The sequence below is a fragment of the Melospiza melodia genome, chromosome 6 (assembly GCF_035770615.1).
Source record: "Melospiza melodia melodia isolate bMelMel2 chromosome 6, bMelMel2.pri, whole genome shotgun sequence".
Lineage (NCBI taxonomy): Eukaryota > Metazoa > Chordata > Aves > Passeriformes > Passerellidae > Melospiza > Melospiza melodia.
The window spans coordinates 27,300,019-27,324,223 of record NC_086199.1 but is presented as its reverse complement, the minus strand read 5'-3'; the positions used below and the strand labels follow the sequence as shown (position 1 = coordinate 27,324,223).

Below are 24,205 nucleotides of genomic sequence, written 5' to 3'. Positions count from 1 at the left end.
AACACTAAGTAACTTATTTATAACATGCTATCTAACATATCACTAAGATGCTAGAGAAAACGCGAAACAGCCAATTGCTCTTCACTAAAAACACCCACCAATGTTCACCATGGATTTTAAATTCAGCCATTTCACGAGGTTTAAAATGGTAAGACTTACAGTAAGTGAAACAAACAGTAAAACCTCTTTGGGTTTTAATTCTTTCTTAATTATAGCTATAACAAAAACAATGCAAAATACATGCTTATTATAGAGCCAAGAAGTTCCTAAAGAATTGCCCAGGCTCAGGCCTACTTCTTAGTTCTTAAATCTGAAAGTACATGCCTTGCAAACACCAGCTGCTGTTACAGTGCAATTTGATGGAATGCTACTTCAAGACCATAAACATTCACTCAGTACAAAAATCACAAAAAATTTCTGGAAGCAATGAAGTCTGCTAATATATTTTTACATTTTTATTATGTACATTTCTGTCCTATAAAAAGATAATAGCTCCTCTGTGGATACCTCACATTCAGTGGATTTCGCAATCTGTTCATAAACTGGTAATAGTCTATGCATGATTTTTTTTTACTTGCAAAAATAATTAGCAAAATTATCCTATTACTAAAAGCAAACGTTAGTGGCAAGAAATGCATATTGCAACTCCAACACTTGCTCTCTATCCTGAAAAGTTAGCCAATTTTCGTTCCCGAGACGAAGCTGGTTATTCGTGTATACTGAAATGACCACACCGCAGACTTATCGATTCCTCGCTCTTCTCCGATATGAAATCTCCAAAGAAGCGAGTCCAAAAGAAAGAGAGAACAAATTCGACCCGTGTCTAATTGCATGCCCACCTAAGTCTTTCACTTAGGAATTTCCTGAACTCCTTTTCCTCGTCCTGCCCTAGCTCGGGAGGCAGGGCCGCCTCCTAACTCCCTCTTTTCCCTCCAAAGCCAGAGCTCGCTGGGCTGCAGGGAGGCGTCAGCGCCTCCTCCCAGGCCCGGAGGCTCTGGCTGCCGGTAACCCGCACGGGCCCGAGGAGCCCCGGAGTCATTGTGCTGCGGGAGCCGGCCGCAGCTGTCAAGGCGCAGCGCAGCTCGGCCCGCGGGCGGGGAGGAGGGGAGGAGGGTCACGGCCCAGCGCCGCCCGCCCGCCCTTCCCGGGCCGCGCTGCGGGCCCCGCTCCGCGGCTCCGGGCGAGCGGCCTGCGGGGCCGGGGCCGCTCCGGAGCCGGGCGGGCGCCATGCTACAAACCAAAATGGCTGCCCCGGGGAGGGAGCCGGGCTCGGGCCTCCGCCGGTACCGCCGCTCCGCCCGCCGGACCTCGCCCAGGTACCGGCCCCGGGCCACGGCGAGCGGCTCGGCCCCCGCGGACCCCGCTCGCCCAGGCAGCGCTGCCCCCGCACGCCGCGCGCGGCCCGGCCCCCGGAGCCGGCCGGGCCAGTCCCAGATCGCCCCGGCCCCCCGTACCTGGAGCTCGGCCCGCTCCACCTCCCAGTGCGCCCTCTCCATCTCGAAGCGAGCCCACTCGTGCTGGATGTAGTGCAGGATCCCCGGGATGGTGTAGTGCTGGGGCCGGGACAGCTCGGCGGGGCCCGCCGCCTCCTGACCGGCCGGGGCCGCGGGGCCCTGGGGCTGCGGCTGCTGCCCTCCTCCTCCGCCGGCTCCGACCCCCACGCAGCCCCCACCCGACTGCAGGTTCATGTTCCCACCCGCCTGCGGCGGCGGCTGCTGCGGTCTCGGGGCGGCCGCCATCCCACCGCCTCCTCCGGCTCCTGGGTGCTCGTCCATTGTCTGCGGGGAGCCCTCCTCCTCGTCCCGCGGCGGGGGCCAGGAGCAGGGGCCGGGGAGGGGGCGAGCGGCGCTGGCTGGGGCGGGGAGGAGGGGGCGGGCCGGGCGGGGGGGCTGCGCCGAGCGGGTCCGGGTGTCAGCGCAGCGCGGAGCCGCCGCCAGCCGCCATTACAGCCCCGCGGCCCTCCCACCCTCCCACCCGGCCGGGCGGGGAGCGAGCGGCGCCTGCCGGGAAACCGCGGCCTGGCCTCCGCCGCCGCCTGCGCCGCCCCACGCGCCTGCGCGGGAGGGAGGTGAGCGCCGCGCGCGGGGGGAGCGGGACGGGCGCGGGGAGGCGGCGGGGCCCGGAGCTTCCTGCGGCGGGGCGGCCCCGGCTCCTCCTGCGCCCGCCCCGGGCCGGTCGGTGTCGGGGCTGGGGCTGGGGCGCGGCCCGCGGGTTCCTCTGTGCCCCGGGTGACAGTCGGAAGTGGCGGCGAGGCTCGGTTCGCCTCGCCGCTCGGGAGTGCCCAACGCCTGGAAGAGCCGGCGGGAATGCGGCCAGGCCGGGGCCTGCGGCCTAAAGCGACGCGCAGGCAGCGCAGCGCGGGCCCAGCACTTCAGTGTTTGAGACTCTGCGCGGTTTAATGGTGCGCTGAGTTTGCCCTACAAGGAGGTGGTTTAGAATAGATACATTAAATTTATGCTATGTTTCTGGAAGCTGGCTAATCTCTGGTCATCTTCGTGTGTGTATGATGCATTCCCCCCTTAAGGAGGAGGAGTGCACCATGGTCGCTATTCAAAACTCCTCCACGTGAGGATGCTTTTGCAAGAAATTGTTGGTCTGTTTTATCTGGCTCAGCTTTATCAGTGATAGCAATGCAGTATTGGAGGCTGTAGTTTGAATATGGTGAAATTGCCTTGATTGCAAAATACCACTCTGAAATGTAATACTTAAAGTTATAATCACATCCCATTTCAAATGATCCATAGGTCATCCATTTTAAGTAAAGTAGGTCTTTGGTTTTGCCTCGCTTCAAAATTTTTGCATGCTGTACTCATTCACTACATGGGTAGTTTCCTAAAAAAGGTCGATTCTTGACAGACCTGGAATTCTGTTAATTACTGGAAAAAAGCACTGTTTGTCTTAGTACTGGTGTTTCCTTTCATTACCAATCTCTCTTTAGGTGTGTATTGATGGTTCAGTTAGTTCATCCCGTCCTTCCTTTCTTCTCCATTAAATCATTTCCTACTAAAATGTCATTGTCCATTCTTCCTGATTCCATGCTGATTAGGCAATCTAAGTCCAGCTCCTTTCCACCTCAGCTGATTTCTTTTTATTGTCTACTGACAGTTACCTAGTCATTATTAAAAACTGAGACTTAGCTCATAACTAGTTTAACCTTTTGTTTAGCTGCAGTTGTTCAGGACATTGCTCATTCCTGAGTATACAGGAATTATTGCAGTTTAATTCTGTTACTATATTCAGCCAGCATTTTGACAACAGCAAAGGAAAACATTTTTGTTCTTTCCTTCCTCTCTTGACTTCCCTAGATAATTAAGGTTGCTTTTTTAAAAAATCCCTGTCCTGAAACTGAACACAGTATTTTATTTTAAAGCCATGCAGACATACTTGTTTCATCTTTTTGATGAATTGTTATGGGCAGAGTAATAAACTAGACAACAAAAATTACTCTTACTGGTAAATTTAAAATAATATGTAGTTTTATTAAAGCCTTGTTCACTGACAGAACAAAAGTAGAAAGACCAAGGGTTCTGATTCTGTATGTGGTTTTCATTTGCTACATGGCTTTGTGCAATAAATCTATAGGAAGGTCAATAAAGAAAAATATAAAAAATACTTGTTACTTTTGCTACACCTCCTTGTGCTTCATGCCTGTATCATTTAGCCACTTTTAAATTTTCATTAATGCTTTAATACCAGTTTAACTGATTTTATTCTACATTTGGTGAAGGGCGTGGAGGGGAAGGCATATGGGGAGCGGCTGAGGTCACTTGGTCTGTCCAGCCTGGAGGAGCACTGAGGGGCTCCTCACTGCAGTTCCAGCTTCCTTGTGAGGGGAAGAGGAGCAGCAGGCACTGAGCTCTGCTCTGTGGGGCCCAGTGACAGGTCCTGAGGGACCTGAGAGGGTGGCCTGAAGCTGTGCCAGGGGAGGCTTAGGTGGGATATCAGGAAAAGGTTCTTCACCCAGAGGGTGGTTGGGCAGCAGAACAGGCTCCCCAGGGCAGTGGTCACAGCGCTAAGCTGGGTGAGTGACAGAGTTCAGGAAGCTTTTGGACAATACCCTTGGGCACAGGACGTGACTCGGGATTTTCTGTGCAGGGCCAGGAGCTGGACTCAGTGATCTTTGCCGGTCCCTTCTAACTCAGAATATCCTATGATTCCACTTTCATACACACATAAAGTGCCATTAGATTTCTGCATCCGGAAAATCAACTTGCTTGGAGTTGGACAGAGAAGTACATTATTTGCCTATAGCTCTATCTAACATTTATTTTTAATTCTTGGTGAAGCAGTTCTGAAAATATGTAGTCATGCCATTTCTTCTTTGTGAGATTTTATCTCTTACATTCTAGCTAAGAGCCCTAGAATGTTGCAAACCTTTCTTAGACTGAAATAACTAAAATACTTCTAAATCTGTAGACGTTGACTGGAGTGGTTTTTGTTTGAGAGACACATGTCTCAATTTGAATTGCAGCTGTACTGCAAGTACAATTCAAACTTAGGTTGTGTTTCTTTTTTTATAATTTATGTGTCAGATTATGTATAAATATTGGCGAAATCTGTGACAAACTAAATTCAGTGCTTGTATCTATACCAGAGGAATAATTAAAATTGTATTTAAAATATACTTTATATTACTGCATGTAGAATCAGCTGGGTTGGCCTCCTGGGAGACTTAATATCTTTTTATCTGCAGAACAGGTATTGCAGGCTTTGCCTCTCTGTGAGGTCTCAGCTGTTATCTGAAAAGGAGTGTCACTCAAACAGGGACAAGTTACTTGGGGGTGTCTGATGTGGTTGTGCAGCCTGCAGAGCTGACACGTCCTGGAAGCAGCTCCTGAACCATGTCAGCCTGGCAGTGTGAGTCACACAGGCCAATCATGATATGAATTTTCTCTCATAGATACTTATCTGCAAGAGATGCTTTAATGAGGGTGAGATCTAACACACTGTAACAGCTCATATTTGAATCTCAGTAGAAAAACTGTATGTCATCTGCATGCATGCCAAATTATCTTGACAGGATATTTTGTAGGGGAAGTAAAGGAGAGTGCTACATAGTCACTCCAGAAGGTAATTTCTTTTGAAGGAAAGTTTGCAGTTTCCAGACTTGTTACATCTTCCCCAAGCCATACCTTCTGAGGTTTTTGTTTATAGGGAATCTTCATTCTGTGCTAGAGTTCCATAGGTGTTTTGTAGATTGGGTATGCAGGACATGCAAGGCAGCAATATCCCATAGGCTGTTCTGAACAAAGTTTCTAATGCATGGCTGACTGGGATGGAGAGAGTTGGACTTGACAGTCCATCAGGATCTCGGCAGTCTCTTCCACTCTTTGGTTCCTAAGCACATTTGTGATGCAGATAGTTGTCCAGTGACCTGGAATGAGAGAGCCTATTCATTTCTGACAAACAGCCTTCAGATAGTAATGTCTTTTCATTACTAAAATGAGCAAAATAATGGCAGAGATATGAAAGGCTTGCATCTTGTCACCAATTCTCTTGAACCATATGACTCTGCATGCATAAAAGCATAGTAATCTGTGTGTGTGTGCGTGGGTACACGCAGACATGTGCGTGAGAATGCTCAGAAAAGCGTGTAAGACTTCTACCAGAGGAAAGGTAGCTGGCTTTTTAAGCAGACTACTGATTTTTGATCATAAAAGGTAGCTTCTCAAATACAAAGAAGTTGGTGGAATGGGGTTTCTTTACCCATCAACATACACAGATATGCTTTTTGTTTCTTTATTATACTTCACTGGTTTCTGTACATCCTATATAAGCAAAATTAATTTTAATGTGTTTTCTGTATTTGAAACCAAGATGAAAAGAGAAGAAATAAATTTTGTTTGTTAGAAACAAAACTCAGTCATTTCCCTTTTGCCTAAATTGTACAAGCAGATGCTTTTACTACTACAAGTGGGTTTTTTTCAGAATTAGTTCTAAAGGAAATAAAGAAACCCCTTAAGATGTTCTTAACACTAGCATTATTCTCAAAGTCAACTATGCTTGCATACTTTTTTTGTAAATTTTTAGAAAGTTATTATTTGAACTTGTTAATTTATTCCTCTTTTTCTGCACAAAACTGTGTGATTGTGCTGCCATTTATATGAACAAAATTTCTGGTTGAAATCTTGAAGCCTATCTTTGAGACTGGTAGGAAAATAAAGAAATGGCTACACAAAGAGTGGACCTCTTTCCTACAGATTCAAAAGTTGTTGATTATGTTTTCCAATCCTATGAATATTACAGTTAACAGTTTTGAGGGCTACTATGGTTCTACCTCTGTTGCAACCTTATTAGTTTTTTTTCTTTTTTTAATCTATTCTGGATAAGAGCATTTGTGCAGATTCTAAAAACAACAGTCTGGTCTTAATATTTTCATCTGTAAAACAATCCAGGCCATTCATAAGGATACATGCAGATAAAATAGTCATAACATCAGGAAGGGATTAACCATGTACAAAGATTAGGTTAATAAAGGAATAATTAGGATTAGGGGCCAATCCTGCAATAGGATCATACATATGAATTTGTCATATGTTTTGCTGTTATGTATTGCTTAACAGTAACTCAAAGTACAACAGCTCTGTCAGTGCTCCTGGAGTAGTTGTACTGTTCTCCCTGTCCTCCTTTTCTCAAGCCCTTGGTACCATTTATGACTAAATTATTAAAATAGCTTGGATCAAAACAGAGAACCATTAATTCCTGTTTCAGCAGCACCGAACACAAAGATGAAGTGTGAAACTCAGATGAAAAAAGAAAAGCTGTCTACGCCCCTGTTGTTATCTGTTTAGCATGGACAGACGTCTTTTTCAGTTGGTCTCCTGTGTCTGAGCTTGCTTAAAACAAGGGGCAGCATTTCTGAGATTGTTTCTCTTTCATGCCCCTTTTTAAGCAGCTTTACAGTTTTGGGTTCCTTCTGTCATGAGGTTGGCTCTTGCTAGGGGGCTTCGTTCTGATCTGGAAGGAGTTGTTCATTCTTGTCCTTCTTGGAAGTTTTTTATCAAAAACTGACTACATCATCTTAGTATTTTAACTTATGCTTTAAAATAGTAATACATCTTATTGCAACTCTAACTTCAAAATAGAATGTGGGGGGGAAAAGAGCCATATACTAAACACAGCAAAGATAGTAGATGGTAGTCTCCCATTTAGTCATCAATGTCAGTCTACTTGCCTCCAACAGTGAAGGTCCCATCATATATTTCTGTCTGGGCCATTTTTTATCTCAGTGACCTGGTTCATTGTTTCTCAGAGCCAAACTGTGCTGGTTCAGAAGCCCTGGGTGCAGTGCACAAGCCACGTGTGCCACAGCAGCAGCAGTGACCAGCATCCACAACTCTGCTGGGGGAGTGACAGAGCAGGAGTGTGATCCTGGAGAGGCTTCACGTGCCTGGAGGAGGTGAGAAGGCTCTGAGACTGTCATGACTCCAAATAGACTGTGCTATCTTGAGGACTGATCCTGAGCTATGTGTCACTCAAGAATGAATTCTCAGTATCAACTTGAATTAGTAAAAATACATTTGAAATTACATGTGGAAATCTAAACTTCTTTGTAAATAGAGTAAACCACAGTACACTGAGAAAAAAAAGGTCACTTTCCTGAGATCCAAGTGATGGCAAAAGAGGTGGCTTTTCAGAAAACAGTGACCACTGTGAATCAGAAGTAAGCACTAATTAATGTCAACACAATACATTGGGACTTGTTGCATCACTGTCATGAAAGATTTGTCACCCATGGATGGTGTATAGCCAGTTTATTCAAGTTGCTAGTAATATGATGCAGCTCCTATGGAGCTTGCCTTGTATTTTTTCTCCTATTGTTTATCTGCATTAAGATACACTGTTTTTACTGAAAGAGCTACACTGTATATAGATTGTGGATTCCTGATAGTTTTTTTCTGTTTAAACTTTGTCACAGAAGCTGTGAGACCTAAGGTGCACCAGGTAAGGACCAACTCTTCAGAACGGGAAAAAAAGGAATAATTATTGCAGTAGTTGTTTTATTTCCAGTGCACAAACCTCAAGATTATTTGGGCCAATAAATCTGGGATGCAAATAGAAAGTCAGATGGAAAACATTACAGTGATTGTTCTCAGGCATTAAAGAAAATAACCCAGATCTTCTATTTCAAAAAATTACATCTGCAGCTTACTCTATTTTCATGCTTTTCAAAACATCAGAGATGTCAGCTGTTTAGCAAGCAGATTCTGACATATGCTGCGCTCTTTTTAATGCTCTTTTTCATTGTATGTTGCATGTGGTGTATTTTAAAGCTATATTTCAGTGGTGTTGGGTGGGTCAATATTTATTTATATTGAGATAAAGCTCTTTTGAGTAATTAATGTGAACCAATTTCTCTTCAGCTATTGAAGATCCACACTTAGTTTTCATTAAGTGCAGAATTTACCTTTTGCATCAGGGTGAGAAATCAGACAAGAGAAGATGGATTTCAATAGTTCCTGGATATATATAGTTATATATATCCAGGAGCTATATAATAGCTCAAGATATATATTGATACTGCAGATACCCAAATATTTAGGAGTTTCTCATTCTGCATTAAAGAAATGACCATATGTTGTTGCCCATGCATTTCCCTTTGTCATCTCTCCATTCAATTTGATGTGTCAATGGGAAGAATGTAATTGTTAAATACAAGTTGGGGAGGGGAAAAAGTGCTTATGGGCAAACTTTGCTCTTAGGAAGTGCATTAGTCTGGTTTGGTACTGGGCAAATTTCTGATATTCGCAAAGCAGTTAGCATGCAGGAAGAAAATGATCAGTAGATTTATGGTTATGAAGAAGTAATTGTTTGCTCCTCCAATTTCCCAAATCCTATAAAAAATTAATTTGATTGAAATGTGCAAATTTCTAATGTGAAAGCTGTTATTTTTTAGATAGTTTGTGAATAGTTGTGTGGGGAAAAAAGGGAGTTTTTCCATGGGATGTGTGCAAAGATTTGAGATTTTTTTTTTTCAATGTTGTGTATTTTGGCAAGAAACTCGGTCATAAGTATATGCATACCTGGGGTGGATAGTTTTTAGGAAGTCTTTATTCCTATGTATTACTACTTTTTTTTTTTTTTCTACTCCCAGAAATACTTCTCCTGATTCCTGCACCCAAAATTGAAATCTACCACTAAAATCAACAAAAAAGAAATGATAAAATTTTTTCTTATGGTTAACAAACAAGGTCAAACAAGACTGTCCAGGTATTATGAGCATGTAGAAATTAATAAACGGACAGTGCTGGAAGCTGAAGTAATCAAAAACTGTCTCTCTCGTTCAAAGGATGAGGTAGGTTTTGTAGGTTTTATTTTATCCACATCTCACACCTTTCCTATTGATAATTCTGAAACCTATCAGTGTCTATCACAGGTCATTATCTCATTTGTACCCACAATATAAAAGATTGAGTTTCTAGACTGTGGGTTCAGTCAGTTGACCTGTTATTCTGTATTGAATAAATATGTTTTTCTGAGGCTTTCAGAGATTTTGGAGTTGTGTGTATCACTGTCATGAAGATTCCTCTTCTTTGTTTGAAGAAGCTCAGAAGTCATGACAAACTCATTTTTATTAGTATTATTGCTGGTTTTACTGAGATATTACAGTTTTGCCTGGAGGTAGAGGGCAGAGTACTGACAGCTCCGAGTTTAAACTTAGGGGAGAGGATCCCAAATTATGAAAACATTATCTAAAGCACAGGAGAGTTTGGAAACACAAATTTTTAGGCCTCTGTATTAGACTTCTTTATTCAAAAGAAGTTTTTACGTGTTCTGCAAGAAAGAAAACATAGAAGTTGAAAAATTTTTTGGATGAAAGTTGAGATTTTCATTGCTCTCTTTAATTAAATCAGTGGTTCTTTAAGAAAAGCACCAAACTTTGGCACATTGGCTTGAATTAGAGAAGAAGTATGGGACTTGGACAGTGAATGAAGTTTATTGGTTTCAGTTCTGAAGTCAGCTTCTTTACTTTTCCTTAATGTTGTGTGTCCTTGCACAGCACTCCTCACATACTTCATTCTAGCAAACCTCAATCAAAATAGCAGTTCTTACAAGCCCCTTAGTTGGCAGCTTTGATAGTGGCTGAAGAAAGGAATATCTTGGTGCTGCTCCTGCCGGGGCATTTCCGAGCGCAGCTCCGGCGCAGGAGGAGCTGCCGGCGCTGCCGCTGCCATTTCGACGACACGGAGAGCAAAGGCGGCGGCAGCTCCTCCAGCGGCGGGAAACGGCGCCATCTCCTGGCTCCCTCCCGCGGGGAAACACGTTCATTCCCCGCTGGGTCTGGAAGTCTAGTGTTTTTAATTTTTACATTAAAATATCGATACTTTTTAAATAGGAAAATTACCTTTAGGTCTCTTTTTGAAAGGGCTTGCAAATGAAAATTGTGGGAAAGTACTGGATGCCTTTATATCACCAAACAAGTCACTTAAGTTCTGCATGTTTCAGTTTCTCCATTTAAAAAGTGGTGGCATGTTTTCTGTCAGCAGATGAAGTGTGGTATAACAGTTACCGTGCTAAATTTCTTTCAAGTTAAAATCGATGAATCTTGGCAAATCCATGTTCACTGTGGGTCTAAAGCTCAGGTCCTTTGAGCAATGTGCTTTATACTGTTGTATGCTTAAATGGCAGCTGCTGTATTTGACTGATTTTGCTTTTGCCTAGTGCTCTTTTGTTGAGTATAAGGACTTCAAGCTGGTGTACCGACAGTATGCAGCCCTTTTCATAGTTGTTGGCATCGACCAGACAGAGGTAAGAAATTATGTACTCTCTTGCACTTAACATTCATAGTGATTATCACAGCCTAGAACTCAAGTCTTCATCCAGTATGGAATTTTTCAATTGCAATTAGAGAATTTCAAAGAGTCAATGTAAAAAATTCTCTCTTTTTAATGTCCTAAAGAAAAAGTTCCTGTACTGTCAGATATAAAGATGTCAATTTATTTTACTTTTCAAAAAGGGAAATTAAAAAAAAAGGTATCTGAAACCTGACAAGTACTGCTATTTCATATGTTCAGGTTGCACCTGGGAGTCTTAGTGTTTGCATTGATGACTCAAAAATTAATTCAGAAATTAATTCAGCACTTACTGTTGGAGACCTTAACAGGGTGGTGTGGAAGGTAGCTGCTGCCTACCACAGTATCTTCAAGTCAGGGTTATCATGGCAGGCAATTTGGGACAAATTATTTGGGCTTTGCTACAGAAATTGCCCAGCAGAGGCTGGCTCTGTGCTGCAGCTGGCTGGTGTGACTTCAGCATGGGTAAGCTTAACCTAGTTAGCAGTGTGTGTCCACAGAGCTGAGCTGGGAGGGGGTGGGACAAGGGCTGCAGGGGGTGGCAGCACCCAGTGGGACAATCCATTGGCTGTTCAGAGCTGCTCTGTGTGGCCAGCCCAGAGCTCCTGCCCTGAGCACTGCCCAGGGGTGCCCAGCTCTCAGCACCTCAGCTGGCTGACTGCATGGCCTGAGCTTGCTCCATTGCCTAATGGCTTTTCATTCGCCACAAACTGAATTAACACAAAGAATACTAGTACATTTTGTAGATGTTGATTTAATATTCTGTTGGTTTTAATTTCAGAATGAGATGGCAGTATATGAACTAATTCATAATTTTGTGGAAGTTTTGGACAAATACTTCAGCAGAGTGGTGAGTGAGACACTGAATCTGTTATGAAACATTTTTTCTCTTTCAAAACTTGGTGGAAGTGTAATTTCAGAGAATAAATCAAAGGAGAAAAATATTTAATATTTTAGAATTTTGATAAATATTATCACTGTAGGGAAAGGCAGTATGAGCTGATTTTTCAGAGAAGTGAAAGTATACATGGGTTATAAATTATCAGAAAAGGAATACCAGAAATATTTCTGTTAGAAAAGGGTTTATGGGTTTTATGGGGTTTCTTTGGGTCATATACTCTTAAGTTAGCCATGGACATTTTATAAGTTTTAAAGAAATAAAGTGGGTATACTTTGCAGTTCTTATGCACTTTATAGCATTATATTCCCCAAATGAACTTCATTCATTATTAAGATGGTGTAAGCATGAAGCAGGGAACTGACATCACTCTCACTGAACAAGATCAGAGGAATGGAGCAAAAGAAACCTCAAAAACCAGTCTGTACTTGTACTCCCCATATTGTTGTCAGGCAACAGTGGATATCTGATAAAACAATTATTATAGAGATAGTAATTTTGTTAAGGATTCAACATCAGACATGGCTCCATTTAAAATGACACTCTTCCTTTTGGTGGTGAGATTTTTTTGCTTGCTTGTTTTACAAAGTCTGAAAATGCAGCATTGTAATTCTGGTTGGAATATTTTCTATTTAATATAGGGTTTGTAATAATCTTGTTACCAAAAAAATTGACTGGAATCATACTTGGCACAGTTTCAGTTATCCTCTGCTGAAATGTGTTGGATATCCCTCTCAGACAAGAGGACTGGATAGTTTCCTCTGTAGTCCATGTACTTGAGGGTACTACACTGGTAACTGTACAAACAAAATATCAGTATGCAGGTTCTATAACTGCTTTCCCAGTTCTAGTACTGTAGCAGGCATGGCAGAGCTCCCTCTGTGAATTCAAGGACGTGCTTGACAAAGTCATCTGCTCCCTTCACTCTTTAGATGCTTTAGGCTGTTATCTCAACCGACGTTGCCCCAGCCATGGAAACTGCTGGCACTAAGTATATCCCTCTCTGACTGCACTGAGCTCAGAATTTCTCTTAAAATTGCTGACTGTAGTCCCAGACTAAGCAGTGATGACTAGGAATGGGATTAGATCTCAGCAGCACAGGAATGCACAATAAAATTTAGTCTTATTTGTCTGATTGAGTTAATAGTTGCCAACCACCTCTCAAATGTTATCAATTAAAGCAGAGCAAAAATAGATGTAGTTCTTATACATATAAATGTAGTATATATATAATCCTTTGAACACACATATAACCCAACCACTGATAGCTGCTGGAAATGTGCTGAGTTCATCATACCAGAGGGCTTTTTTTTTATTTTCCATATCCTTTTGGGTTTGACACAGAGGAACCTAAAAGGGGGGTGCTAAAAGAAATCTCATGCCATTTGATGGTTCTAGTTTTCATATCATATAACACAATAAATGGCAGAGCACAAAGACAAGGGCTGTAATTCTAGGTGGGGTTTCTCGCAGTAACCACAGAGCAGGAAAGGATAAATCTGTACTTCAACAAATTACTGTTTAGGATTTGCAGAATTTTAGCAGAATCCCAAATTATGATGATGGCAATGGAGACAGAACCCTGGGAAAGGAGAGAACATGTGTCCCACTCTAGAAGGACATTTTGTCATCTATTATTTTTAGACTTGAGAGCTTTAAACATTCTCATGTACTCTATTTTTATCTAATGGAGTTTACAGAGCTTGAATTCAGATATGAGAACAAACATAATTGGAATTAGGGGGAAAGCTTTCAAAGTGGCTTGTGAGATGTAATTCTGAGTCCCCTTCACTTTTATATGGCTACCCAAGAAAATTTCTGCATACTGGTCAGAATTTCAATGTCTCCAACTACTTTTTACTGCTGAGAAAACTTAAACTGATCAGGCCCTTAAAATGCAATTTCTGTGATGCATTAAAAACTTCTGATTGAAGAATGGCAGAGTTATTCAGCAGAGGCCTGTAGACTAGAACTAGTCCAATTTAGATCATCTTTAGACCACAGAAGTAATAGCAATTTTACCAGTAAAACCTTACCAGCTTTACTCTGCCTTAAAACCAGGTTTATACCATGAATGAAAACCACATTGTCAAACTCAATTCTCTCAGTAGCAGGTAAAGATTCCCTCTTTTAGAGACTGGGGAATCTCCACCCAACTCAGCAAGATCTTAAGTGCTAAGGCTGTGATTAAGTCTTTCTAAGTTTAGCTATTTCACTGAGGCACCTAAGTTAGAAATCTGGTCATCCTGAGCTCCCTTTACTGGCAGTGGAGGCCGATGAGTATCCCGAGAAGGTGAGTCATGCCTCAAGTGTGCCGAGTCAACTGGGGAAGGTCCCCATCTCTGCTGCTGACTGCACAGAGACCATGAGGGCTTCTAACTCAGACATTTTGGTTAAGTGAGTAATACTGCTTGGGGTGAATCCAAAAATAAAAGGGAAATTATGACTATATGAAGAATTGTGTTGCTGGGGCTGGAGAATACTTAGAAGTGCTAAGGGTCCAAAGCTTGGAGTTGTCTTGCCTTTCCTAATATATGCAGCCACTACCACAGCCATGGGAATATACAGTGTCTAGATTTTGCTGTTGAAATGATCTGCAGTAACTACTTTAAATGTGTAAACTTGGCATTAACGTCCTGGTTTTGCAGAAGGAGGAAGAGAGAATATAGGGCTGGAACTGCCATGATTAGAGCTGCTGGTTTTCCACCCACTCACTCAGATGGCACTGCCTATATTCAAATTGTTGCTTGTAGGTGACCTCAGTGAGTTTTTTAAAGTAAAACATTAGCTTTGATTACAGAGACAGATACCACATGTAAAGCAAAGCAGTGATGCAGGAAAGAGCTTGTCATTGTCCAGTCCAGAACAGAAATCTGAATCACTATAAAATTTTCTGTCATTGTTTTGAAGACTTTCTTTATCCTTTGAAGGGATGTGTTATGTTTAATGATTATGAGATGAGATCATCTGAGATAAGAGATCAAAACATAACCAATGGCTGTCTCTTTTCCTTGCAGAGTGAATTAGATGTATCCTTTTCAGTATGAGAAATCCATTTGTTATCACTTTTTGGTGTATGTTCCAGTTCATACTGTCTTCATAGCACTGACTGTCACTCAAGTCAATGCAGATGTTCACCAGTTCTGCACTTGGAGTAAGTAGCACCATTTTGGCACCTTTCGGAAAGCATAGGTGATGTTCACCTATTTAAATCCTCCATCATTAAAATAAGCCTGGTTCCATTTAAAGTAAGACACAGAGAGCTTGCTTTGAGAGAGCTAAATACATGAAAAGTTAAATTCATGGGGAACTTTGAGGCTTCAGTAGTTTAAGGTTTCACTTTGAGTTACAATAAAATAGATATTGAAATTACTGTAATAACTGAATGTGTCTTGGGTCAAATAGCAGCACTATTTGTAAGATTATGTTTGCAGTTTGATCTTACTTCATGAAAGCAAGAAGTGAGTTTTACTGTCTGTATGTTTGGAAGGAGGGAAAAACGTGGGAGGAGAATATTTAGGAAAGCAGGTGTTAACTTCTTTTCCCACTCCTACCCTTACACTGCTATATTTTCATGCTTATGTTTTGCAGGGTATTAATTAAAATATGATTTAAAACTCACCCAAATACAAATACTAAAATACAGTCCTGAACAATTAAACACAAATAGCAAGTAAATAAAACACAATACTGGAAAAATTAAGCCAGGAGAATGTAGCACAGTCTTCCTTCTCAGTCCTTCCAATTGCACTGTGTGATGACTCTACTCCAGCAGTTCTTATGCTTATATTTGTTGTTGGTTAAATGCAGATCTGCTGGTAGAAGGAGTTTCAGTTACACACCTGAAATACAGTTGCCATCTTGCAATTAAGTACTGTCAAGTTATTTAGTTTATTTATGAATTACCACTTATGAAGAACATAGAAAAAGTCTGTAATTTTTCTTGTTCTTACTTCTTTACTGAAAAAGGAAAAAACAAAACAAAAAACAACAGGAAAGAATTAATTTCACTTTTGAAAATATTTTAAAGCTTGCTACATGCTGTAACTCTGCCTCATTTGCTGACTATATATATACACACACACATACATATATATGTGTGTATGTATGTATGTTTGTACATACATTCACACATATTATCCAGGTTTCCTTCCTGAAATTTAGAAAATGCTGTGGTGTTAGTAAAACCCCCTTAAATTCACTGATACTATGAAAGAACAGTAATGGTATTCCAGTGTGAAGGGACATTTAAGGTGTGTGAGAGATTGTAGAAATACAATTTTTGTATTCAGTTAGTTCTAATCCTGAACTATGTGTTCATGTATATGAGCTTTGCCAAATTAGAGACTGATCTGACCTATTTAGTAATTACACATAAAAAGAATCCCCTATGTTTCCATGTAGTGTACTTTGATTATGCAGTTGCCTGATTATCTGAGTCATTTGGTATACTGACTATTCTGAATTCTGCTGCTGCCTCTGCTCAGCAATTTCCTACCAACAGCTCTACACTTTTGAGCTACTCCCACTAGCCCATTTAATAGCTGAAAAATGCTGCTGCATATCATGGAATGGTTTGGGCTGCAAGAGGCTTGAATTATCATCTAGTTCCAACCCCTTTGCCATGGGAAGGGACACTTTCCATTAGACCAGGTTGCTCAGAGTTCCATCCACCCTGGGTCTTGAACACCTCCAGGGATGAGACATCTGCAGCTTCTCTAGGAAACCTGGGGTAGTCCCTCACCACCTTCACAGTAAAGATTTTTCTCTTAATATCTAATCTACATCTGCTCTCTTTCAGCTCGGAGCCATTTCCCCCTTGTCCTATCATTAGTAAACATCCCTGGTAAACATCCTGGGAAAACATCCCTCTCCAGCTTTCTTGTAAGGCTCCTCTTCAGATACTGGAATGCCCCAATTAAGTCACTCCTAAGTCTCGTTTCTAGGCTGAATAATCCCAGTTCTCTCAGTCTTTCCTCATAGGAGAGATGTTCCACCCTTCTAATCATCTTGGTGTCCCTCCTCTGGAGTCACTGCAGCAGCTCCCTGTCCCTGCTGTGCTGGCGCCCAGAGCTGGTGCAGCCCTGCAGTGGCTCTCAGCAGAGCAGAGCAGAGGGGCAGAATCCCCTCCCTGGCCCTGCTGCCCACGCTGCTCTGGCTGCAGCCCAGGACACGTTTGGCTCTCTGGGCTGGCAGTGCCCATGGTGCCTCATGTGCAGCCTCTCAGCCAGCAGCACCCCCAGGTCCCTCTGGGCAGGGCTGCAGCACCAACACTGGGTCTTGTTAAACCTCATGAGGTTCCCATGGTCCCACTCCTGGAGCTTGTCCAGATCCCTGTGGATGGCACCCTGTCCTTAGTCTGCACTGTTTGGAGAAGTTGTTGCATTATATGCCAACACTAATGTTGGAAACGGGTGCAATACCATGTCTAAATGATTCCTGCAGAAATTGATCTACATGGGTCTCATCTGCATGATGATCTGAATATAAATATTCAGAAAATAGGAGTGTGTATTTCTAACTTACTTGGTCATAGTGGAAAAATACTGGAAAAGCTCATGTCTGATACATCTCTCCTTAACACATATGACATATGCACAAAGTATGAAGCTTTAGCATTCAGAAGTGCACTTTTTTGATATACATTTCAGGAACAACTTTACAATAAAACATCTTACTTTTATATATGTACAAAATAATCCTCCCACTTAGGAAGAGCTTAATTCTTAAGTTGAAAAGCTACCTAAAATAGTCCAAATGAGATACCCTCCCTTATTAAATGTAAAGCAGAGGTGTAACTAAGATGAAGTGGATTGTTCAGGACTGTATTTATTTTTGACAACAGCTTGAATAGCTGACCCAGAAGAACAATCTGGGCAAGTGCCTTTAGCTATTATTGCAGTGCAAGAAATAAACCATCAACCTGCCTTTCATAATGTGAAAGAAAATGTCCTCACCTGCGATTAAACCATTGCCTTTGCCAAATGGTCTCACACTAACTCTTGTGCTCAGTGCAGTTAGCTTGGATGCAAAATATCTGCTGGAGAAGGTGTCCTCTGTGGTCTGCAACAGTGAACACCAAGTACTATTTACAGAGTCTTTGTTTACAGAGTATCTTGCAGGAGACTCATAATTTCCTGACTCCCTGCTATTATTTTTGTGTACAGATCCATAGGAAGTTTATTTTAAATGTGATAGTGACTATTTTATATTGCCAGTAGTGTTTACTAACATGAAAAAAATAGCAGGAAATTACATGAACTCAAAATCCATTTAAAATAGACCATAATTACTAAGGCTATTCAGCCATGCACAGAGAAAAGCCCAGTTAAATCCAAAGACTGAGCCTATCACACAATTGAGATGTCCCTGGAGCCCACACCAAGCCTGCAGCACGTGCACTGCTTCTTGCAGCTCCCAGACATAGTGCATTACCCCAGTATTCCTGGCAATGCAGCTCCAGCAGGGACAGAACTCCAGCTTTCATTTAGGTCCACACCTGAATTCATCCAGGGCATCCACACTATAACTCATGTCATGGTCTGTCTGGAGCCAGATGTCAGGAAGGGTGCCTTGGGCACAAGGCAGGGACTGGGGCAGATCTGAATCCTTCCCAACAAGATTTACACATCATGTTGGTGTGTGACATAAGCAGGTATGATGCTAAACAATGCATGAACAATTGCACAGTTCTCTCCTGTATTCTGCAAAAATGAACACAGATTATCTATTGGCTAAGTACTTGAGAACAGCCAGCTTTTAATAGAAGCTTTCATGTGTGAATTGTGAACCACTTAGCCATTTTATGATGTCTCTTTTCATTTTGAGAGTCAGTTGCACACTTACAAGTACCTAGGCTAGAATGATATTGGATTGTTTTTAAAATACCAGCAAGCAGCGTTGTTTGGCCAGCTGAATGAACAAGTACTGAAATTGTCCTTGGGGTGTTATGCCCTAATGTGTTAATAGCACTGGATAAGCCTCACTTTGTCTATAAAATAAGTGGGCAGGGTTTTCTGAAGCACTAAAACTCCAGCTTGGGTGGGGTAGGAACTACTTTCTTGCTATGATGACGACAAAAGAGACCATAAAAACACGTGTTAGGACAGCAGCTTTATAAGGAACAAAACACTGGTAAGTATGACAGTTTCTAAAATTACTAAAGGTAACTTTTCTATTGCCTGAACTGGTGAAAGCAGTTGAAGACATTATTAACTTCTAGAGAAACATATACTTATGCTCCCCTTGTGGGAAGGGAGGGGGTGACAGAGTGCTCTAGGACTAAGCATCTGAAGAATGTTGTTTTGATCCAAAAAAGCCATTACATTCTATTGCAACTAGCTGCTGCTGCTCCTCCTAGGATAGATAAGAAGCTTTGATACAGGGAACACTTCATGTGAATCAACTATTCTTCAGTTCCCCGTGGGATAACACTGAGAATACAGTGCATTTAAGGAGTGTGAAAATTGAATGATGAATTCATTCTCTGAATTTATAAGGATGCACATCACTTGGCACTGTAACATAAGTGGGTAAAATGGAAGCCTATAAGACTCGCTTAAAAATAGCTTAGTTGTTCTAGAATTTCACAGAATTGAAGGCACCTTTGTCTCCTATTTAATATCAGTGTAGTCATTTGAGGAAGAAATAGTCAAGAAAGCATTTAATGGGTTTCAGTGCCTTAAACATGCCTCCCCATTAGAAAGGCTAAAAGTTATTGAAGGTGAACATTGGCAAAAATAAGTCAGAATGTGTGAGTCTAGACTAAATAAAGAAGCAACTCCAACTAATCTCTAGTTGAAGATGAATGTACATTATGGAAATCAAGGGTTTGTAGTGCTGTATATTCAGTAGCAAACCCTCTGCCCCATATGTACCTGTACTGTTATCTAGAAAGCTTTGTTTGTGCTCCTGGGTGTGGTCTGTGATCACAAGGTGCACTTCATCATCCCTTAAAGTGTGGACACACCTTTCAATTACTTGTCTGGAAAACCCTGAGGTCTCTTAAAATGCCTCCCTAGGAAGAAGTTATTTATTACATGCAAGTCCTAGCTGTGCCTTTTCCCCTTCTTTCGTTCCCCTCTTCCCTGTTCAGCTGTCAATATACACAATACTTGTGTCACAGGTACTTCCTCTTAGCATGCATTTGCTGTAAAAGGGTTAATAGAAAGTACATTAATGTCTTTGAGAAGGGGAGCTCTAAGTTACCAAAAGCCAGTGTACCATTTAAAATGCCAGTTGTGTAGGTACCATTTACTTCTACTGCTTGGTATGCAGCTTGCTGCAGCATTGCCAGAAACTGGGAAGCCAAAGCCAGGGGGGACTCCCCTTGGCCCAGGCTGGCATGTAGAGATTAACATGTTTTCCTGTGCATTCTTGTTTTAAAAAGTCCTGTTCTCCTCAGCCTGGATCTAGTGAAAGTCCCTTGGTGCTCCATTTGTGGGCAGCCAGGATTCTTACTGGAAGCAGCACCTTAAATGACAGCTCTGGGTGGAGCACATGGCAGTGCAAACACCAAATACAGCTTTTTCCTGTTGCCAGCTGCTCAAACTGGTTTGCTTGGCTGCTTTCAGTTGGGTGTGGATTATGACTTCAGGGCTTTAAACCCTGAAATTTGGGGTCACTTGCCAAACAAGTTAACAGGTGGGGAGGATGAGCCTTGCTAAGCATGAAATACATATCCCTCCCTGGGCAGGGCATTCAGACATGAATGGCTGAGCTGTGTTGGGCAAGATGTAACCATAAAGCATAGGTGAAACTCACAGGAAGGGGAAAAGACAGAGTTGCTCCCTGTGCAATTCAGTTGTTTGCCAAGAACACTGTGGTGAAGGGAGGTGGAATGTTAGGTTGAGGGTAAAGGTTAAATGCTTTGGGACCTTCCAAAATCAAGTTGATAGATCTTTCCAGAATGGTATTAGTATCCCCATTCAAACAGCAGATGAAATTACTATTTCTGGAATGATGACTGTGACACTACCATATTAGAGATGGACAGAAGTCATGCCACTTTTCTGCAATGGAGTAAGCCCATTTGGAAATAACCTGGAAAGGCCTGCAGGGAAATTGTCATCTCATTGAACCACTTTGGGTCTGAGTGAACCAGCTCCAAGATTCTTTGCATGGGTACAGTTTTCCTTTGACGTGGTATTGGCTCTTCTGGAAATACAGCAGGGGAATAAACAGTGATGACAAAATGTCATTTAAAATGTGATTTAAATGTTTTCTTGAATGGGATAATGCAAAATAATAAGATGGGGGTGGCAGGTTGCTGCATTGTCACTGATCTTGGTTGATTAAGTTGTTTGGGTTTTAGATTTTTGGAACTGTTAGAGGAAGAGGAATATCTGGGCTCTGCCATGGGAACTGGGGCAGTGTGAATCAGTGGTAAAGTGTAAATATTAAAAGCCAGGAGGAGTTAGCTTTCTCACTAACAGAAACTGAATGTAATGTTATCTAATTTCCTTAACAGATCCTGTAGCCCAGTGCAGAGCAGTGCCAGAGGTCAACTAAGCAGCAGAACAGCTGTCTTTCTAAAAATTCTCACATTACTGTAATAAAGAAATCCTAATTTCTCAGATTAAAATATTTCTGTAAAGGCTGATTTACTCAGTAAGTTTATCACAGCAAGAAATTTGGTTCAATCTTTAAACTGCCAAGCCAAGTAAAGTTACCACCTGTCTTTGGTGCCACAGAAATCATGACTGTTTGAAGTTGTAAGGACAGCACTGCTCCTCAGTATCAAAAGACATGATTTTTAGAAACAATGCAGACCTATGGTCAGATTCAGGAAGAAGTCTGCTATTTAAAAAATTATTTAGAATTAAATTAGGTAGTTAAGTTTAGGTCAGCAGATTGGAAGCTGATGAACCATGGCCATCCCCAAGACCCTGCTGACAGCTGTAGTTTCTCACCTAACAGTAATTAGTAGAAGAGTTATCTGGGGACCTGAATTGTGCTGCTACACATACTTAGACATGCTGTGCTCTTGGTCTGCAGAGCACTTGCTGCTGGAGCAGTGCTGCAATTGCTTCCCCTTCTGCACAAACACACCAAGTAGTAGCACCAAGTTCAGCCCAGAGCATTCACAGCAAGGAGGAACAAATACATAGATACCTGGCTCCTGAGCTGTTGTCATTTGCAGTTCAGTACTCACACTGCTCCAGCTCTTTGGCAGAGCAGTACGGCTGACTGCCAAAGTCTGAGCCACTGGCAGCCAGGAGACAGCAGTCTTCTTCAATGCCTGAGTTGTGTTCAAAAAATAAGACTGATATTTACCACAGAGAGCAGAGGAAATTCTTCATGATTTCAAAAACATGATTCTCACTACTCCACTGATTAGCAGGGAAAACCACTAACATAAATAGAAACACTAGAACAAAACCAGGCTGTCTTTTTGAGTTCAATTCACAGTGTCATAAGTAGCAGAATGGGAGAGAAGACACTCAAGAGACACTTCAAAGGAGGGGGAAGTGTTGAGAGATGTATTTAGCAGTTACCGTACAAAGTCTTGCTGGCTCCACTGCAGCAGTCCTCAGTACATGGAGGGTTTAGAAGGTACAAAATGAAGGCAATGCAGAGCTGTTGTGCTCAGCATAGAACACATGTAAAGAGTAGCAACAGGTGGAGAGCAAGGCAGATAAAGGGTTATTCATGCTCTGTGCATGTCAGTGAGGCACAACAGATGCAGCCAGCAGGCTGCTTTGCTGTGCCCATTTCCATTTCAGGTTCTGGTGATAAATGGCAACATCCCAATATTTTTTTCACAGCATAACCCTTGGCAGTTGTTCAGTGGATGTGCTGGACACTCATGTGTCATGACTGCCCACTTCATACCCCTGGAAGGCCTGTCATCGTTTGGTTTTTTTTGACACAGATGCTGTTAGATAAAGTTAGGGTAGATGTGCTTATGGACCAATGTGCTTATTTATTTACTTTTCCTCTTCTTTATGAGATTTACTGCTAGATCAACTTTATGAATCAGCATACTCCTCTTAAGCTATGTCCAAGCAGATCAAATACTGTTAGTTATTCAGGGCAAGGAAATTTTGAGAATCTAGTGCTTAAGAACTTGCTAATTACCTTCTTGGAGGAATGTAGAATTTTTGCATCTTCACGTAGAAGGTTGTGACCCCTTGATAACATTTCATATCTAGACAACACATGTCAGGCAGACAGTAAAATTAACCACCTACATCTAAGTGTAAGTTGACCTGGTTTTTGCCACTATGTGTTAGTGCTATATTCCAGGACAGGATACTGCTGGGGCTTCAACTTCTCTGATTCTGACCACTCTGTGATCAGAAAAAAGCATCAGTTGAACTGTTTCCTTAGCTTTATTAAAATAATGTTAAATAAACTAGAATAAATTAAGAAATACTGATTTTTGTTATTTTCATTGAAGAGTTAGGAGCCTGAGATTTTTTTCTGAATTATCTTCACGTTGTTCAAAATACACTTAACTTGAAATGTTTCCAGATCATGTTCAATTTGGACAGAGTGCACATCATTTTGGATGAAATGGTGCTAAATGGTTGCATTGTGGAAACAAACCGGAACAGAATTCTTGCCCCTCTCTTTGTGCTTGACAAAGTGGCAGAAGGCTAGGAAGATGCAAGAGTGACTCAGTTTTACAAAAGATGGCAAAACCATCAAGAATGTGCCCACAGCAGTTTTCTGCTGTTGCAAGACTGACTCATGCAACATTGAAATTAATTGGAAAATATTTTCCATTTCTTTTATACTCTGTGTACCCTATGGGAAAGATACAGCTAAACACGTGGATGCATTGAGATGCAGCTTCACTGACCCAGCAGAAATCTTCCTAGAATGGTCAGTAATTATAAAACATTTTGAGGATGAAAAAATGGCAACTTACCATGACTGACTAGGTATCCCTTTGAATTATGTAGTATCATGCCAGACCTAGAAGACAAAATACATAGAAATACAAACTCACACTGAGCTTCAGTCCTTCCCTAATCACCAACTTGATTTATTTTCATACAAATTTACTGTCAATAATAGTTCTGTGACTTTTATGCCTACTTTTGGACTATATCCATCCTTTATCAAAAAGCTGGTTTCCCTCCCTTTGCCATTCAAGTCATGGACACAAAAAGAAAAGTACAGATGTATTAAGTATTTCTGCATACTCTGCAAGTTGTAACTTATGTAGCACTTAAATATTATAATATTAATAAAAGAGAATTAAAATCAGAAGTTTAATGCTCTTTTGTCATGTTGGCTTCATAAATTACACAAAATCTTATCCATTTTGGCACACCAGTGTACTTTTTTTTTCCTCTTGTATATGCTATCTATTTATCAAGATTAAAACTCTTACAGAAGGTGAGTAATATAAGACATGTAAGTTCTCAGGACCAGGTAGGTACCGAATGAAGTCTCCCTTCTTGAGCAGGAAGCTGCAGCCACGCTCAGTTGCATTCCCAGGCATCCAGCATGCTGATTCACACTGCACACTACTCTGTCAGTCGGGGGCAGTTGGCAATCTCAG

At 41.7% G+C, this 24,205-nt stretch overlaps 2 protein-coding genes across 10 annotated transcripts in view; one reads left to right on the top strand and one right to left on the bottom strand.

The window, feature by feature from the left end:
• The window catches only part of STRN3 (striatin 3), a 58,981-nt gene extending 57,191 nt beyond the window's left edge, over positions 1-1,790 (bottom strand). For all 5 annotated transcript variants that reach the window (XM_063160429.1, XM_063160433.1, XM_063160432.1 and 2 more), the window contains exon 1: positions 1,455-1,790. In XM_063160429.1, the coding sequence (XP_063016499.1) occupies positions 1,455-1,775 (321 nt within the window). In that variant the 5' untranslated portion in view covers positions 1,776-1,790. The remainder of the gene's footprint in view (positions 1-1,454) is intronic.
• On the top strand, positions 1,234-23,910 carry AP4S1 (adaptor related protein complex 4 subunit sigma 1). 5 transcript variants are annotated; one of them, XM_063160438.1, is made up of 8 exons: positions 1,234-1,316; positions 7,253-7,399; positions 7,919-7,944; positions 9,095-9,295; positions 10,663-10,749; positions 11,575-11,643; positions 14,709-14,720; positions 23,167-23,910. In XM_063160438.1, exons 4-8 carry the CDS (start codon positions 9,158-9,160, stop codon positions 23,293-23,295), a joined length of 435 nt encoding a protein of 144 aa, XP_063016508.1. In that variant the 5' UTR covers positions 1,234-1,316; positions 7,253-7,399; positions 7,919-7,944; positions 9,095-9,157; the 3' UTR covers positions 23,296-23,910. The 5 variants fall into 5 exon arrangements, with proteins under 5 accessions (XP_063016508.1, XP_063016507.1, XP_063016509.1 ...); XM_063160439.1 differs by lacking the exon at positions 1,234-1,316 and adding an exon at positions 2,314-2,401 and having other exon boundaries at positions 7,922-7,944; XM_063160435.1 differs by lacking the exon at positions 1,234-1,316 and adding an exon at positions 2,314-2,401.
• Positions 23,911-24,205: the final 295 nt, after the last annotated feature.